The 18,080-nt window shown below is 37.0% G+C and overlaps 1 protein-coding gene across 1 annotated transcript in view; it reads right to left on the bottom strand.

The window, feature by feature from the left end:
- Positions 1 to 18,080, bottom strand: part of NBAS (NBAS subunit of NRZ tethering complex) — a 183,715-nt gene that overhangs the window by 56,460 nt on the left and 109,175 nt on the right. The window contains exons 41-44 of the mRNA XM_055809968.1: positions 17,341 to 17,570; positions 10,974 to 11,084; positions 7,333 to 7,583; positions 5,199 to 5,533 (exon numbers count right to left, since the gene is read on the bottom strand). Of these exons, the coding sequence (XP_055665943.1) occupies positions 5,199 to 5,533; positions 7,333 to 7,583; positions 10,974 to 11,084; positions 17,341 to 17,570 (927 nt within the window). The remainder of the gene's footprint in view (positions 1 to 5,198; positions 5,534 to 7,332; positions 7,584 to 10,973; positions 11,085 to 17,340; positions 17,571 to 18,080) is intronic.

Below are 18,080 nucleotides of genomic sequence, written 5' to 3'. Positions count from 1 at the left end.
GTTGCAGCAGTGAGCTGCTGTGGTCAAAAGATCAATATTTCAGTCCTTCAATGTGTGAAGAGGGTACTGATGAAGAGCAAAGGACTTCACCTGTTTCATTCACTGCAAATACAACAAGAATACTGCATCAATCTCTACCTTCTTTAACTAGAGACGGATGCTGATATACTGGATCCAAGGAAGAGTTGTCATAATAATGGAAGAACTAGGGAAAAAAGAAAAGGGAACAACCCGCACCTCACAAAAACCAAACACACACACAACAAGAGGGGGAAATTAAAAAAAAAAAAAAAAAGCAGAAAAATTTCCACGGTCAGTGCATTCAGTTTATCAAAGTCAAGTGGCCTCTGCTGAATATCTGACCGTGAAAGCAAACTTTGATGACTACCTCTTTAGTATAGCAGACAAAAGATCTATAGGTGGAATTTCAAAACTGGATAAATACAGGTTAGCATCTCTGCTCACACAGTTCCCACCACCCACTTTCACCACTTCTCTCAGCACTTAAGGCTGGGAAACTGAATCTCATCTTCCAGGTAGTAACTCATTTCTACTGATTGCAAGAAACATGGGAGAAAAGAATCTTTGAGCTCTTAGAGCTAAGAGCACCTAAAACCTCGTCACACCCTAAGCTACAAGTCAGCATAACAATATTAGTTGCCCTTTCACAAGTGCAAACTCCTCATCCATTTCTCCAATTCAGACATTCTTGCAAGAGGGTCCAAGTGTAAGCCCAGTATGTTCCTGTCTTTCTCAGTAAGAACAAGAAGTTGCAGGAGTCAGCACTTAGCACCTGTGTTTTCATTCCCTTTTGCACAATTACACATTCTGCTCCCAGGTTCTCTGCCATATCAAGGGACTCACACAAGTAGAAGCAGCGTCTTATTACTTTGCTGGCCTATCACCTACCTCTACTTACTACTGTTGATATATTCAAAGAGTGGGCGATATTCTGATGTCTGCTTCCTAAACTGCCACATGGTACCAGCAGCAACGGTACCCTTGAAGTTCAACTCATATAGCCTACACTGCTACACAGCCTACCTCCCATTACCCCTTATCACTCAAGACTTGTACTGATTGTTTCTGACAAGGAGGAGCTTTTAGATGCAGGTGCTGTTCCACAAGGGTAACGATGGAGTGCTATCTCATCACCTCCCTAGACTACACTCTCTCTTTCTCTCCTTTCCCCCTTCCCCTTTTGAAATTTTGAGGAGGTAGGAGAGGCTGGGTGGTGTGTGTGCAGCAGTTTCTTTTTGTGTGTGTGTGGTTTTGTTTTGAGGTTTTTTGTTGCAAAGGGGGAAGGAGCTAATTCATCTTTCACCACTACTAAAAATCCTACTTAACACTACTTCACCTTAAGCTCCCTGTCAAGGTCCACTGAAGAACTCTGGAAATTTTCTGTGTACAAGAAAACTCTGCTGTCTCAAAGACAGCACAGATTATTTCATGATGTTGACCATGGGCTTTCTGCAGTCTTTTACATATATTAACTATCAGAACTTCCATGAAATACAGGAATGTGCACCTTTTATGGGAATGGGAAACTGATATAATAAAGTGCTTGGCCACAGAACTAGGCTGGGAAAAAACTGCTGAATTAGAGATTAAGAACAATCACATCACCAGTGCAGCCTCAAAACAGGATAAAACTAAGTAAAAGGTACAAGCCAAAAGGCAGCTTTTACATATGAAGAATTTTTCAGATCAAAGTTAGAGGAAAGAGATGTCTGAAAAACAAGTTTTCAGGTCCTATAACAATTTTTCATTGTACACTTCCACTTGAAAATTGGATGGGATCCTGAGACAAAACTTGTTGCAAGCTAGTTAAACAGCTGTTTCTTTCCCAAACTCAGTGCAAGGGACACACTAAATCAACCCACCAACTGTTTCAAATACTTCTTGAGCATCTTTCATGCCCAAAAAGCTAACAGATTCCTGCTACAAAGTTCTGCTTGGGCACCAGCCACTATAATCCTGCCATCAATGTTTCCTTCCTGCTACTCCTACTCATCTTAAGAGACAAGAGAAACTGTATTAGAATCCTGAACAGAAATAAACAAAGGAAAAATAAACAATGTTTTTCAAAACAGAACCCAGTGGAGGCTATCCACCCTCTCCCTGCACCATTCATCTGGAACCTTGAAGTACTAAAGATACATTAACAGCAAGAGTTTCAAGTACTCACTAGCAGCAATCACAAGCAAACACAGTATTTTCTTCTCATTAGACAAAAGTGATCCCTTGGCTATCTTAGTCCATGGTCAGGTCTGGCAAGTGGTATATCAGGGTAAGTGTCAAGTCTTTCCTGATAAGCATGAAACACTTAGTCCTAACATATGATAAAAAATATAAAAACACCTAAACAAGACAGTAGTTCCGCTGAACAGGCTTTAGAGAGAGACAGCTGATGGAACTAGTGATAAAAGGTGTCTAGCATGACAGACAGATCAAAGCATAAATTTTGTGCTGACAAAGCTTTTCGTTTTCCCAGGATTTCAATAAATTGTACATTTTTTTCAACCAAATTTTGATATATACAGGTTAGACGGGTTCTAATAAATTTATACAAATATAACGAGAACACTAAAACAATATCCAAAGAGGGAATAAATTGAAATTCACTTTATTAAACGTGGTGAATAAAGATCTCTAGAAAATGAGCACAATCTCGAATAGAGAAGATAAAGACACAAAAACCCCCACAAAACATCCTCTTTACCATCTTTTCATTTCAGATGAAGTTAGTAAATACATCTCAGGATCTTTCAATAAGGAAATATCTAAGAAATCTTATCTCTTTTTTTTGTGCTTGGCAGTACAGATACATAAGAACTCATGGGTAAAACTTTATGTTAGAAATATCCTTATAAGTAGGTTTCACTGGGCAAAAAACCTGCAGGCAGATCTGGTAATATAAGTTACAGACACATAAGCACATTCTTACAATAATGGGCCTTCAGCCAGATGGAGATTATGACAGAGTTTATAATTTCTATTATTATAATGCCTAGAAATCATGCACTGGCCCAGAATGCTTCTCTGTGGAGCATCCTATTCAGAATGCAGAAACCTGGTACTAAACACAGGCATGTGGCACCGTGAATTTTAGGGTGAGCACAAATGAAGTAAGTAAATATAACCACCCTGATATCTATTGGACAGGCAACACAGTAGGGCATAGGTAATCCAGAAGATTCTTGCAATGTGTTGATGATAGCTTCCTTTTCCAAGTGATAGAGGAGCCAACAAGGAGAGGTGCTATGCTGGACCTTGTTCTCGTCGACATGGAAAGGCTGGGGGGAAATGTGAAGCTCAAGGGCAGCCTTGGTTGCAGTGACCATGGTAGAGTTCAAGATCCTTAGGGCAGCAAGGAGGGCACGCAGCAGGCTCACTACCCTGTCCTTCAGGAGAGCAGGCTTTGGCCTCTTCAGGGATCTGCTTGGTAGAGTACCACGGGATAGAGCCATGGAGGGAAGAGGGGCCCAGGAAAGCTGGTTGGTATTCAAGGCTCACCTGCTCCAAGCTCAGGTGTGTGCATCCTAACAAAGAGGAAGTTGGGAAAAAATGGCAGGAGGCCTGCATGGATGAAGGAGGAACTCCTGCACAAACTGAAACACAAAAAGGAAGCCTATAGAGAGTGGAAACAAAGACAGGTAGCCTGGGAGGAATACAGAGACATTATCTGAGCAGCCAGGGGCCACGTTAGGAAAGCTAAAGCCCTGATAGAATTAAATCTGGCCAGGGATGTCAAGGGCAACAAGAAAAGCTTCTATAGGTACCTCAGTGATAAAAGGAAGACTAGGGAAACTGTGGGCCCTCTCTGGAAGGAAACAGGAGACCTGGATAAGGCTGAGGTACACAATGACATTTTTGCCTTGGTCCTCACTGGTGAGTGCTCCAGCCACACTGCCCAAGTTGCAGAAGGCTTGATAACCAAGTGGAGAGTGATGATGGGTAGCATTCCTCACGGGTCAGTACTGGGACTGGTGCTGTTTGACATCTTTGTCAGCAACATGGACAGTGGGATCAAGGGCACCCTCAGCAAGTCTGTGGTGCAGTCCATACACTGGAGCGAAGGGATACCATCCAGAGGGACACTGACAGGATTGAGGTGGGCCCATGGAAACCCCATGAAGTCCAACAAGGCCAAGTGCAAGGTGTGGCACATGGGCTAGGGCAATTCCAAGCACAAATAGAGTCTGGGTGGAGAATGGCTTGCGAGCAGCCCTAAGGAGAAGGACTTGGGGGTGCTGGTGGACAAGAAGCTCAATATGACCCAGCAAAGTGCACCTGCAGCCCAGAAAGCCAGCCACATCCTGGGCCATATCAAAAGAAGCGTGACCAGCAGGTCAAGGGAAGTGATTCTTCCCCTCACCTCCACTCCCATGAGACCCCACCTGGAGTACCACATTCAGCTCTGGGGTCCCCAACATGAGAAGGACATGGGCCTGTTGGAGCGAGTCCAGAGGAGGGCCAGAGAAGATGATCAGAGGGCTGGAGCACCTCTTCTATGAAGACAGGCTGAGAGAGTTGGGGTTTTTCAGCCTGGAGAAGAAAAGGCTCCAGGGAGACCTTATAGTGGCCTTTCAATACTTAAAGGGGGCCTGCAAGAAAACTGGAAAGGGACTTCTTACAAGGGCAGGTATTGATAGGACAAGGGGGAATTTAAACTTTTAAACTGAAAGAAGGTAGATTTAGTTTAGATATTGGGAAGAAATTCTTTACCATGAGGGTGGTGAGGCACTGGAACAAGTTGCCCAGAGAAGCTGTGGATGCCCCATCCCCGGCAGTGTTCAAGGCCAGGCTGGATGCGGCTCTGAGCGACCTGGTCCAGTGGAAGGCGTCCTTGCCCACAGAAGGCGGTTGGAACAAGGTGTAAGGTCCCTTCCAAACCAAACCATTCTGTGATTCTTTCAAATACACAGGAAGAATTCCTTACTCTCTGCTGAACCAGAATACAGGGACTTTGTGGTTACATCAAGAACTCTCTTATCCACAGAGCTAACTCCTCTAACTGAACAAAAATGTGGTTTTATACTGGCAATCATAAAAAGAAGAGGTAGGCAGATAAAGGTAGATTTATGAATTTATTTTTTAAAACTGTAAAATGAAAAATCTCCTGAGACTTTCTTCTTTATACTACATTGAACTGTACCTCAGCTGAGGCCTGCAATTCTTCAAATACGCCTGCTTACCTTTGTGACAGCTTTTGAAGAAAATGTGACTTCATCAATAAGAGTGACAATATCATCTGGATCAAGTCTATCGAAGTACTTTGAACACATATCATATGCATGTAGCCACTCATCCATGGTTTCTGGTGTTTTTTTAATGAGATTGTGATCGCCATTCCAAAAAAGTTTTTGTAACCAGACAGCATAAATAGAGCTTGGTGACAGCATGCTGCCATCTTTTTTAGGAATTTTGGGAGCCAGTTTGGAAATAGACAAGACATTTTGACTTGTAAGGACAGACTCCAGTGTTTCCAGTGGGTTTTCATTTTCATCTGTTAGTTTTTTGTAATTAAGACCTATTGACAGGACAAGAAAGAGGCAAAGTACAAGTTATTCATCATTAAATCTACTCAAACTCTACATTTATCTGTAAAACAATCAGTACTAAACCAATAGCTGCAGAACTAGAAAGACTACTCCATTTCCTTTTACAATCACACATACTGACAGACTGGGAAGGAAGACAGATCTGTATACACTGCATACATATAGCACTGGGATTTTATGATGTCCTGATGGTGTGTGAAAACTCTCAATCCCTGGAACACATTTTAACTGCATATCAACACAAACTAAAAGAGCAGATTCTCAAAGAAATAAGAATACATATATAGTATATAGAATCACAGTACTATTTATTTTTTTTTTAATATAAAGCCTGGAAAGCCTTATGCACCTAATGACATAAGTCTTCATTAATTAAAAAAAGATGTATTCTGATCACGTAACAATTGGTACTTATTATCTATCTTAACAAAAATGCAAGGCACTGACCACAAGTAAATTAAGTAAGGGATCTAAGTGTCCTCTCTCTAGTTGCCATTTACATTAGTATCTCTATAACAGAAGAATCTGTTACTACTTTGGTTTCTACAGGAACAAACCTCTTGCAAGTTATCCTAGCAACAATACTATTTTATTCTCTATATCTATAATTCCTAAGAGAACTGACTTCTGCTGCCATCTTTTCTTTCATATATTTAGGGCTTGCAACCTCTACAAACACTTTAATGTTGTTCCTTGATGACTACCTGGAAACTATCTTGAACACTGAGAAGTTTAATTAAGGGTATAATAGAATCGATTTAACTATTTAATAGATTTAAAAGTGACTAATTTGTGTCTGGTATATAGTTCAAGGACTTTTTTTTTTTTTAAGCAACATTTAAAAATAGGTTTCAAGGCAAACAGTAACTTCTTGACAATTTTGTCTTTGACAAGTATCATATTACTTGAGTGTTTAAACGTATCAATAAGAACTGAAGGTAACCCTTCTTCTCACAAAAACGTTATTGCCTTTTTTTTCTGCAATACATGAATTTAGGCATAATCTCTCCAAATTCTGCAGTAACGCTAGTGTCTGATACAGATGAGATTCCAGTATTGAACAATTAATTCATCCACAGAGCAAATAATCCCATATAGTGCGTATTTTACGTTCTGAAACTGGATTTGGAGTTATTCAACTGATATTCAAGATACTGCTAATACGTGACTAACAAACAAACTGAAATTAGTATTCACAATTTCAGAGTGCTTTCTAGCTGCTCACTTTTATAGGCACAGTCTGATAATGTAGGAAGACAAATAATGTAGATCTCCAAAAGCAGATGTTAATATCAAGGATAACATGCAAAGTAAAATTACCCTCTTTAAAGCAAACAAATGCTTACAGTTCCTAACACATTATGCACATCAGACTTTTGAAAGGTAAACTGTTAAGTTCTTGTGAAATCCATGTTAAAATTGCAGTGTTAAAAATTACGCTCTATGCGGTCTGTATTTTTTTTCTTTAAAAATTCATTGTGAACCACTACCAATAATATTGATCTGCACCAACAGAAATCTGGTTTCACATATTTTTTGCTTGTTGTGACTGAGTAAATTAAATTTCCAGTAATACAAAGAGAAGGAATTTACTCCTATAAAGGTATGACTAACCTACTAAATTACTTGTATTCATCTGATATGTTCACTTAATTTATTTTTTTTTTTAAATCTGGAAGGTATAAATTAAATAAACATAATCATGTCAACACTCACATAATGGAACAATAAATATAGCTACAAGGAAAAGAAACAGGAATTCTCCTACCTGGTGCAACTGCTTTGAATTTTTTCAGGAGTCGGATATGAGTTTCAGGTTTAACAGCATGCTTCACCACTTCTGCGCAACCACAATTTTCAAGGAGTGTAAAATAATAAAGCAACCGCTGGTGATCTCTGCCTTCAATACTTGGGTAAACATATTTAACCATGTGTTCACATAAGGCTTCAGGACTGTTTTTCAAAGTTTCAAATAGACCAAGACTTTGTGCTCTTTCTTCTATTTCCAGTGTTGATAACCTGTGTTTAGAAATAATTTTGGCTTTAAAGGCTTGGATGTGCCATGAAAGACTCTTCAGCTGCGCACTTGGGAGATAGGACAATACTTTCCTTTGTTTAAGGTTCAACTTTGTAAGACATTTTGAAAGAGTAAGTATTCATTCATAAATACTTAGACAGCTGTCCACAAACAAAATCTAAGGAGTTCTTGTATTTCCTGATATTGATATCTGTTAACTTGGACATACAAATTAAGGGTCGTGAACACTGAAGTAGAATTCAAAGCAGCATTTAGCTTAGAGAAGTGTAGCTATATGTAAAAGTAGACATATGCCCACAGTATTTGTACAGGAAGCCTTTTTTTTTAAAAAAAAAAAAAAAAGTTACACAACATCCAACCCACACACTCACCCACCCCCCAAAACCCCCTAAAAACAACACCCACCAAAAAAACCCAAAAAAACCCAAAACCCAACAATCTGCAGCTGAATGATGACAGAAAATCCAACTGCTCAGTTAGTTCTCCCAAACTATTACATTCTGTTTTCTGTAGTTGATAAGCAACGCTGTATGCCTTGATAGATACATTATCACTGAAAATTGGCTCTTGCCCACTAGTTAATCTATGTGACACTATTACGCATGCTTAGCATATATCATTTGACAGTTTTATCAAGTTGCTTCTCAAACTGTTATCCATGAAAGCTTATGAAAATATCAGCAAGTCTTGAGTTGACCTCAGCCAAGCTCACTGCTTCAGGAAATTTTTTTCCTGACCCTTTTGAAAAGAATACATTAGCTCTTTCACAGCATGAATTCAGACACCTCCAGCTGACTACATAAAAGATAGCTGAATGCAATCACTCCTTTTTTTCCCCAGCTGCAAGAAAAATATGTGCATATCAAAAAAGTCTCATCTTAAAGTTTACACCTTTCTCAACCGAAAGTTTTACCTAAAATGTGAGGAAAGAAGGAACCTACAAATGACCATCACCTCGACACTCCCCAGAGTCCAATAATATGCCACATTAGGTAGTACATTTCGTTTGGAAATCTGATGTCTTCTAATCCCATTTGATTTTCTTCTACTTTAAAACTGATTAAATTAGAATTTTTACATCAATTTTTCCTGAGTATAAATGCCACATATAAGTTAGTGTTTCTCTGATACCTTTTTCATTCCTAAAGATTATTTTCCTACAGCAAATACTACAAACACAACTTTCTATCAGTTTAAAAATTACTCATTGATTTCTGAGAGAGACTAAGTTATTTCTGAGTTATTTTTACATCTAGAACCTACTCAGTTAGGTTGTCAACCTTAGAAGCATTATTTTCATTCTCTAAATTCTTGGGTTTTTTTAAGTGTTCTACCATATTAATGGCAATAAATACGATATTAATGGAGATAAAGTATCATTCACTCCTAGTATCAGACAGAACAGACACTTGGGCCTGATGTATTTCAAGAGTGTGATCTGAATATATTCTTCTGTCCACACCCAAAGTTCAAGCTAAAGGCTAGATGGACATTAAATTACACCAACAGGATCTACAGAGGTTTCCCATTTGTTTTTGGGGCAGAGGTGATGATAGATAGAAGCCTTCATTATGCTGTTCAGAAAGATTCTAGAATAACAGATTGTGTGACAGGCATATAAAATTTTCTGTTGCTTAAATCATAAAATGCGTTTTATAGATTTTGGGGAATTAAATGTGCTAAGATTCTTCAAAAGAACCAATTAAATTCCCATAGAATTAAAAAAATTCTAAACATAACAAAAACATGTGATGTGTGTTTGTCATCAAGCAATCTAATAAATAGTTAATACAAACTATGTAAGTGCTTCTTTTGAGCTTCTCCCTATTCAAAGTGGCATACAGAAAGACTGCATATTTTGTTAAACAGATTAAGTCTTATAATAAACTTCTTTCTAGTTTAGAATGAATGAATAACAAGGAATGCATTATTAATGCCACAATCCCAAGATTAAAACATACTGTAATGACCATATGCTGTCAATCAACTTTAAAATGAAATTATGATAAAACAAAAACATGTTCAGCAGCATATTATGCTATTATACATCAATTTTTAAGATTTTTTTTTTAATTTCATAAGGGAAAAGGTTGCCACTTTGTACTTCAGCGATTTCAGAATTCTATGAATACTAACTCATGGAGGATAAGAACAAAGATGATGACAGAAAACTGTTACAAAATACCTTAGGTAACATTTCAGACCCAGACAAGTCAGCTGGCTCTTTCACATTTATGCCAGTGTTGTCATGTTTATATCCTGACTATGTATTTTGTTTAAATAATTTAGCAGCATCAAAATTTAGAGGGTATGACTTCTCTGTTTTCTGGAGGAAGCAAAGAAAATCTCAGAATGCTACTTCATCTTCCCAGACCTTGCACCAACATCTATCAGGCTTTAGGTTTTATGCCTTATGTTTTATAAAATGTTCTAATGCTTTTTAATTAATAGTTAATGTTAAGAGAGGTACAACTACTGCTGCCAGCTAAAGCTACTTTCACAATTCAAAATCTGAAACAAACTAGGCTAATTTGATCATGGCTGTTGGAACAGTAGATAAAAGCTGCTGTATTACACAGGGGGCTCTACATCACTGTCATCTGAATGCACTATTCAAGCAAGTAGCTTAGTCTTCCACTGAATGGGTTTATTCATCTTTCAGTGGGCAAAAAGTACTTGTCTGACTGACAAGATGTCAAAAGGTAAAAAAAAAAAAAAAAAAAAAAGAACGAACAGTAAGACAAGATCCTGGAACCAACTCTGGAATAGAAACAAAAAACATCCCTCCCCATCATGCCCCCAACATGCCAGGTCTGGTCTGCCATAATCTTGTAGGCTAGAACAGTTCCAAAGAAATACCGTAAAAAAATTGCTTCTACAAAAAAACTGAAACTGAGAATAGATGAATGATGGGAATGGTAAGCTCCAACACATTTATTTCCCTTTGCTATTATGCAGAAGGGATGTCAATAAATAGGAACACTTTTTTTGTATTATTGCCCCAAAATGAATAATTATATAGAAACTATCAAGCTTCAGGACATATTCCAAGGGACTGTAAAAATAACTACAACATAAGTTACTATCAGAAGAGAGCACTAAGCATTCAAAGCCATGGAAACCTAAACACTGAAACAGAAGTCACAAGTACAGTAAGACATCTGGACTTTCATCCTTGCTTTTAACACCTATTTTCATGGCTGGTCACAAAAGCATCACATGTAAAAGACAAAAATTCCCAACTGTCACAACACAAGAAATATGAAAACATAAACCAAATTCTACCCTCAATATACTTCAATTCTTTCACAGGTTAGCACATATTTCTGTGTAAGAGAATTGCATGTGTATTTGCAGGTGAGACAACTTACCCACTGTCAGTGAATAAAAATTCCAGATGGGTCATATAAACTTCCCAAAGTGGAACATTGTATCGCTGAGCCAAAGAAATAGCAATCTTGTAGACATTTTCTTCAAGTGTTCTTACAGAGGAGAGATGTGAAAGAAAAGAAGAAAAAGTTACACTAAGACCCTACACACGACATGAAAATAAATATTTACATTAGAAAAGTAATGGCTTCTTTTTAATATTTTTTTTTCATAAACCAAGAAACTGGAATCACTGTTAAATAAAAATACACAAACTGTGCCTTCTTGCATTTTTTTTACACTCGTTAGTACATTGGGGGGATTAAAAGAAAAGAAGAAAAAACAAAACTGGAAACTACAGAGATCCTCCAAAGACAGGTACATACTCTACATAACACTTTGGATCTCTATAACAGTGTCTTGCCTGACCTTTGTGCTAAACCTAAAGCCTCAGTTTTCAATTACAAAGCAACACTAGTTGTTATGTATCACAATTACCATTTGATTTAGTTGCAACACCTACAGTGTTTTAGCACAACTGGTATGTAGATTCTCAAAGCTCTCCCTAAGATCACAGAAACACTCAGTATTTGCAGACTAAAAGAAGGTGTGAAGATGTCCAGCTCTACTCTGTACATGTCTGATTTTCTGTCATTGTATAACCATTTAACAAAGCAATAGATGGAGAATCTGTTAAGTGATCAAATCCTGAAATGAACTTCATATTAATTTTTATTATAAGTTAGTATAGCTCAAACAGACATGTGGGTTTTGGTTTTAGGCTGATATAGGAGCAATGCTGCTAAGGCTGATGCTGGGGTTTGGAGGTTTTGTTTTTATTTTTCTTCTTCCGGATAATTCCAAGAACAATACTATCTGGAATTAGATCCTAAAATACCTGACATAGGCAATTTTAAAAAAAAAATATTTAATGTGAATACTGCTGGTTTAGATTCTTTAATTAAAAAGCCATGCGTAACTAAGGTAAAAAGCCTTTACACAACACAAACTACTACAAAATACTGTTGCAACAGTCTGTAAATTAGTTTACAAGATTATATTAATACAAGACCCATGTTAACTCCATAAACTTGAACAACCTTACCATATTTTGTTTAACAACTTTCTTAGATTCTTTACATTGTTTTCAACAATCCAGGGGCGAGAGACTTTGTACTAATGTTTTAGTAAATTTTTCTACACAATCATCATGATCCATGTATAATAATAAAGGTAAAAGTAGAAAAAAATTACAGATTAGAGACCATATCCTCCCAGGGTTTTTTTGTCATTTACCAGCACAGATGTATGCTATATCTTGATCTATGCTAAACAAGGCTTACAGGTGGAGTCAATGACTTTCTCACAACCCTAGGTAAACAGCAGACACATCCATACACCTTAATTCTGATTTTTAGATGCTCAATCCAACATATCATTATATTCCACTATGATGATTACTACAGATATTATAAAATTAAAATAGGATAAATGATGCCGAGTAGAAAAGCAAAATGTCAGGAGATAATATAATGCTGAAAAATCTTTACAACCAGCTATCAGAAGTCTTTGTATTACAACTATTGCTTTGATAGTTAAACCTCCCCCCCAAACAAAAAAAAACCCAAACCACCCAAAAAAGCAAAAAATCCACAACCCTCTTGTAATAACTTAGTTACAACAACCCCTAAAAAAATATTCAGCACCATACACTGCATAACACGTATGCAAAGTAAAGGAGACAGAACACAAGCATCAAAATTGAAAGAAAGAAATATATTTGAGGACAAATAAAAGTCTTCATTGAAATACATTTCAGAAGAAAAACAAAACAAAAAAAATAAAAGAGAAGAAAAAGAAAGAAATCCCACACACTGTCCTGTCTCTTCTGTTCCGATGGCCATAGCACCATCCCTCTCACTTTCCAACACAGCAAGCCTTCCTGTACCCAACCTCTTAAAATTAGAATCAATACTTCAATGCCAACAGAACACTTTTTAACCCATCAAGCAATGATGTATGTATAAGAGGATGACGATGATCTATTTTTTTAAAAAAAATACTCAATAAGTCACCTAATATTTTAGAGGCAGATGCTCTATTCTGTTTTTTTATATTAGTAAGTACCATGACAACACTACACTGTAAACTCGAGAGTAGTAGCCACAGTTTGTGCCATTCAGTACATAAAAGCAGATCTTTTTTTAACCAGGGATACACAACATCTGTTGTCAAATCATAACATGTAAACTTAAATTCCTTTGCATTTTCCAGAAATCATTTGATGTACATCAAACACGGGTCAACAAGGGGATTACTAGTTATAATGAAGGTGAAGATTGATGCAAGAACAGCACAGCAAGTATGCCACTAAGGAGAAGATAACAGGATATTTGGAAGAATGGTACGCTGGAGGTGATGAGGTTAACAGCAGTATTCTGCAGGCTAGTCCACAACAGTGACCTCAGTACTTCCACTAATTAAAAAAAATAATAATGAAAAAGTACAATATATACAGAATATCTTGACAGAAATAAAAGATGATCTCTAGGAATGATCTAATAATCCTCTGCTTAAAAAGTAAATGCTACAACTTCTGAAATTAAAACAAGCAGTTCTAAAATGAACAGTGGAGCTACTGGAGAGAATCTAGTGAAGGGCCATGAAGACAACGAAGGTACTGGAACATCTCCTCTGTGAGGAAAGGGTGAGACTGTTCAGCCTAGAGAAGAGAAATCTCAAGGGGGTCTCGTCAATGTATGCAAATACCTTCTGGGACAGTGCAGGGGGGAGGGGCCAGGCTCTTCTTAGTGGTACCCAGAGGCAATGGGCACAAACTGAAGCACGGGAGCTTCCATGTGATCAGGGAATACTTTTCACCATGAGGGTGACTGAACACTGGAACAAATTGCCCAGGGAGACTATGTAGTCTCCATGCTTGGAGATACTAATAAACGACCCAGACGTGGTCCTTGGCAGCTCTAGGTCTTAGGTGTCCCTGCTTGAGCGGGGGGGCTGAGCAAGATGATCTCTAGAGGTCCCTTCCAATCGTAACCATCCTGTGACCGATTCAGCAAAAGAGGAAGATTATATGAATGCTTAGTTGCACAACAACTCAGTCAATCATACAAACCAGGAGTAGCTCTTGGAGCTAGTGGGATCCATTCCCCCCTAACACCTTATAAACACGATTAAAATCCTGTCTTTCTGTCTTAGGAGTGGCATGCAGTGGCAGCACAAAGCAGTAAAAGATTAAGGAAACAACACTGTACAAATGAAGAACAGTAAAAGGTATTCATTGTTAAGATAACACTGACAAGACAAAAACAAGCACTTGTTACACAAGGAAAAGCTGAAAAAATGGCCATTACCTGTAAAAGACCTTTTAACTACACTCTCCCCACACACACCCCTTTCCATGCCCAGCCCTAACTGCCTGTCTCTGTGAGCCTGAGGCCTGCCAGAGAAATCCCCACTGAGGGCTCCGGTGCAGGCACCGTTTGGATGTACTTACTGTGTGGTGTTGTACCAAGACTGGTATGAAAACTAAGTCAGAAGCAGTTCTCGTGGATGGCTCTTAGCCACCCTGTGTGTGTGGTAGCATGAATTTCTGAAGCATCAAAAAATACGCCTGTGCAGTAGCATTCAGCTGGGATTTTGCTGGCTACCTTCAAGCTCATAGAAATAAGCATTTGGTAGCTCAGAGCAATTTTTTTTTTCCTATCTTGTTCTCTAACATTTCTTTTGTATTATACATGTGCATGGGCTTTCTCACAATTGCTGTCTTCAACATTTTCTGTTGACATCAATCAGCTACAAAGCATTATAACCACCACTGGATTCCATCATAACAAGGGGAAAATAAGATCCACTTTTCCAGTTGCCTGTCCTCAAAAACGTTTAAGAAAAAAATGCAACTTAGAGAAGTGAAATGAAGATTTGAGCCAAGGGCTTTTAGTTTCCTCTACTATTTGCAGCAGGAAAATGAGATGGTGGAAAACACTACAGCTGTTTGTTAAGTCCTGCAGCAGCAAGAGAAAAGGCACTGTCTGCACTGACAGCAGAGCAGAACAAAAGCATAAACAATGGTTCAGAAGCTAATGTTGCTGATAAGAGCTGAAGTACATTTAAATTTGCTTTATACAGGACCTTCTAGTTTAGTCTTCTGGAAGCGGACTTCGTTCATATGTACCAGAACCATTCTGAGAACCCAAGAAACACAAGCTGTTACGAAATTGAGATAGCTTGGTAACTGCACAGTTTTTCTAAAAATATAGAAGTATTTCAGATCAGTGACATAAGACAAGGAAGACATTTGTATTAAATCATTAAAATCAACTTCTGATTTCAGCATTTTAAGAGAAGTGATGAAGGGCTGAAGACCTCAGAGCAGGTGAATAAAAACAAACAAACAAAACTGCCCAAAAGCTGGCTGCAAGTAAAAGAATAATTTAGAAACCTTGTTACACCATAGCTGGCCTGAAGATACATGGGACTTCAGCTGACTACTCAAGAATTCCCATTCAATCTCGCTCTAATTTAATTCCTTTCCAGATACGTTCTGGCTCTATTTTGCCCAAATAAATTGTTAACTGCTTGAGATCTAATGTTGATTAAGCCTGTGAGGCACCCAGATATTTAAATATTTGATAAATAATGCATAATAAACTCTTAATGATAATACATCAAATATGGAAGATAAGATTGATGACTGTTTGTTAAGTAGTTTTAGCAAATTGTTCGCTCTAGTACAAAACTGTTTTGTAAATAAGATACCATCTCTTCCAGGTGCTGTTTCTACAAACAGCACTTCATAAAAGATTAAAACATGAGCCACTCAATGATAGTTCAAAAATAAGAAAAAAGTATGCTACACAATTATATTCAATTTGCACATTGTTTTCATTAAAAAATGCAGATTAAGAATCAACTGAGAAGATGAAAACAAGGAAGCTGCAAGCTGAACAAGTAATTAACTGGATCTTTGCAGCTGCCTTATACGGAACTACCACTCTCATCCACATCTCGTCAAGCCTTATTTCTACTCACTCTTTCATATTGTGTTTCGATCTCTACTTACTATAAGGAATTTCCTTTTCACGTTTAATTTATTTTTATGAAAGACAGTATGTAAAGGACTCTTGGATGAGAATGTTAGTAAGCATGTTGCATCAAAAAAAAAATATCTGTAATAATAGAAAGATTTTTGTATTGAAGTAATACATGTAGGTGTTACCTACATATACTGATGTAGGTAATCATCAAGATGTAACATTTACCTAGTGACATAGTACTGATATGTTATGTGCTCAGTGAACAATATATATAAAACAGGTAACTCCAATGGAAACTTTAAAAGATGCTTCAAGCTATTTTTATGAATAAGTGCCAAAATTACGCAGGTATAGCTTCTATAGATGCAAATCAGAAGCTTAATGTTCAAAACCTGAGGTTATACTATTGTTTTTATTCAGCATTTCATATCAATGTTTTTTTACTAACAGATTTCCACTGGAATTATAGCCATGAGAAGCTAGATAGGTAGAAGATTGTAAACATCTAAATATTCCCTTCAAAAGCTTTATGTACAGAGTAATTTATAATTAGATTAAATTTTATATTAAAAGCTTCTTGTTGCACAAAACTCTTTCTTTGACAGTACAGCAGCTATTAAACTGAACTGTCTTAAAAACATACAGAGTTCAAGGTTATTCATGACTTGTTCACAGCTTAAAGCACCTGCATACAGACTTTAAAGATATTTTTAAAATGAAAAGACAGTATTACCCTATATCTTGCTTTTTTTTCTATTCTGGATAACTAAAAGGTGAGATAAAAGCATTCTAAATATCACAACACATGCAGTGAAGGCTTCAGTACTTCCAAATGAATACAGGGGGAAAATATTGTAATATACAGTAGCTTTAAATAAATTCTTAAAAATAAAATACAGTTTCTTCACTTTTTTTTTTTTTTTAAACTATAGTTCAGTACAAAATGTGATGCTTAGGACATACCCTAATGGATTTTTAGGGCAGGTTTACAGGAGATAGAATATGAGATCAGACCTCCACCTATGCTCTGATTTCATTTATTCCTGATTAACTTTAATATTAGTAGTTAATAAACAAAGAGTTATAGCTTCCATTTAAAATTATCGATTCACTTCTTTGAGCAACATTTCATTTAAGTGGAGTAGTTGAATAGAAAACACTCCACTTCTACCAGCGTTACAGTGTAAATATCTAAAGCAACTGGTAACTTATCCCTTCTAAAGGTCAGCAATACTTTCAATTTATTTTCCTGATTTAAAGCTTAAAGTATTTCCATTTTTAAAAAAAGAAAATAAACATAATAGATATTACTTACTCTGCCAATCCCAGTATTGTTTCTCTCTTGTACTGTCCATCTGCTGTAAATCTCTGCACATCTACTCCTTTGCCAAGTTCTTGCAGAATCTGAGCCTGAGTGAAATCCAGCAGTCGTTCATTGTAGTAATGCAGCTGATTTATTAAAGTTATGATTTCTTCATGCCAGTCTGTATAGCCACACTGAGTAACATGCTTTGTGACCATCTGAATCAACTCTTTTGGATCAGCCTGTGAAAATAATTGACAAAAAACTAAAAAAAGCCCTGTAAATTTCTGCCAAAAATGTATCATTTTATAACTGATCCCTGTGTTCAGAATTGAAATATTGTTTCCATTTCCGAGAATTTTTAAGTACAAGAGAACTCCCAATTTTTCTGTAAGGGCTATTCACTGTAGCATCAGAATTTATCCTTTTGGAATGTTTTAGCTTGTTCCATATGCTACAAAAATTTAAACCCACCTAACCAAATTAATAGTAACAAGTTCTTCACTATGACTGAATTAATTTGTTTTCAAACCCCTCATTTTTATTAACTTTGAACTAGGCAAAGTTCACTGGTAAAAAACTGATTGGTAAAATGCTTCAAGAAATCAAAGAAAACTCATCAAATCTATCTTCAATCCAAACATTAAAATTAAGTTTACTCTAAAACAGAGCCTCTATTTCAAAAATAAGAATAGAAGCAATATTGCAAACTTGGTTTTCTTGTTACTGAATTTCTGATATACTTCTATCAT

This window comes from Falco peregrinus, chromosome 7 (genome assembly GCF_023634155.1).
Source record: "Falco peregrinus isolate bFalPer1 chromosome 7, bFalPer1.pri, whole genome shotgun sequence".
Taxonomy (NCBI): Eukaryota; Metazoa; Chordata; class Aves; order Falconiformes; family Falconidae; genus Falco; species Falco peregrinus.
The sequence above is the reverse complement of the archived record's forward strand: the minus strand, read 5'-3'. Positions and strand labels throughout refer to the sequence as shown.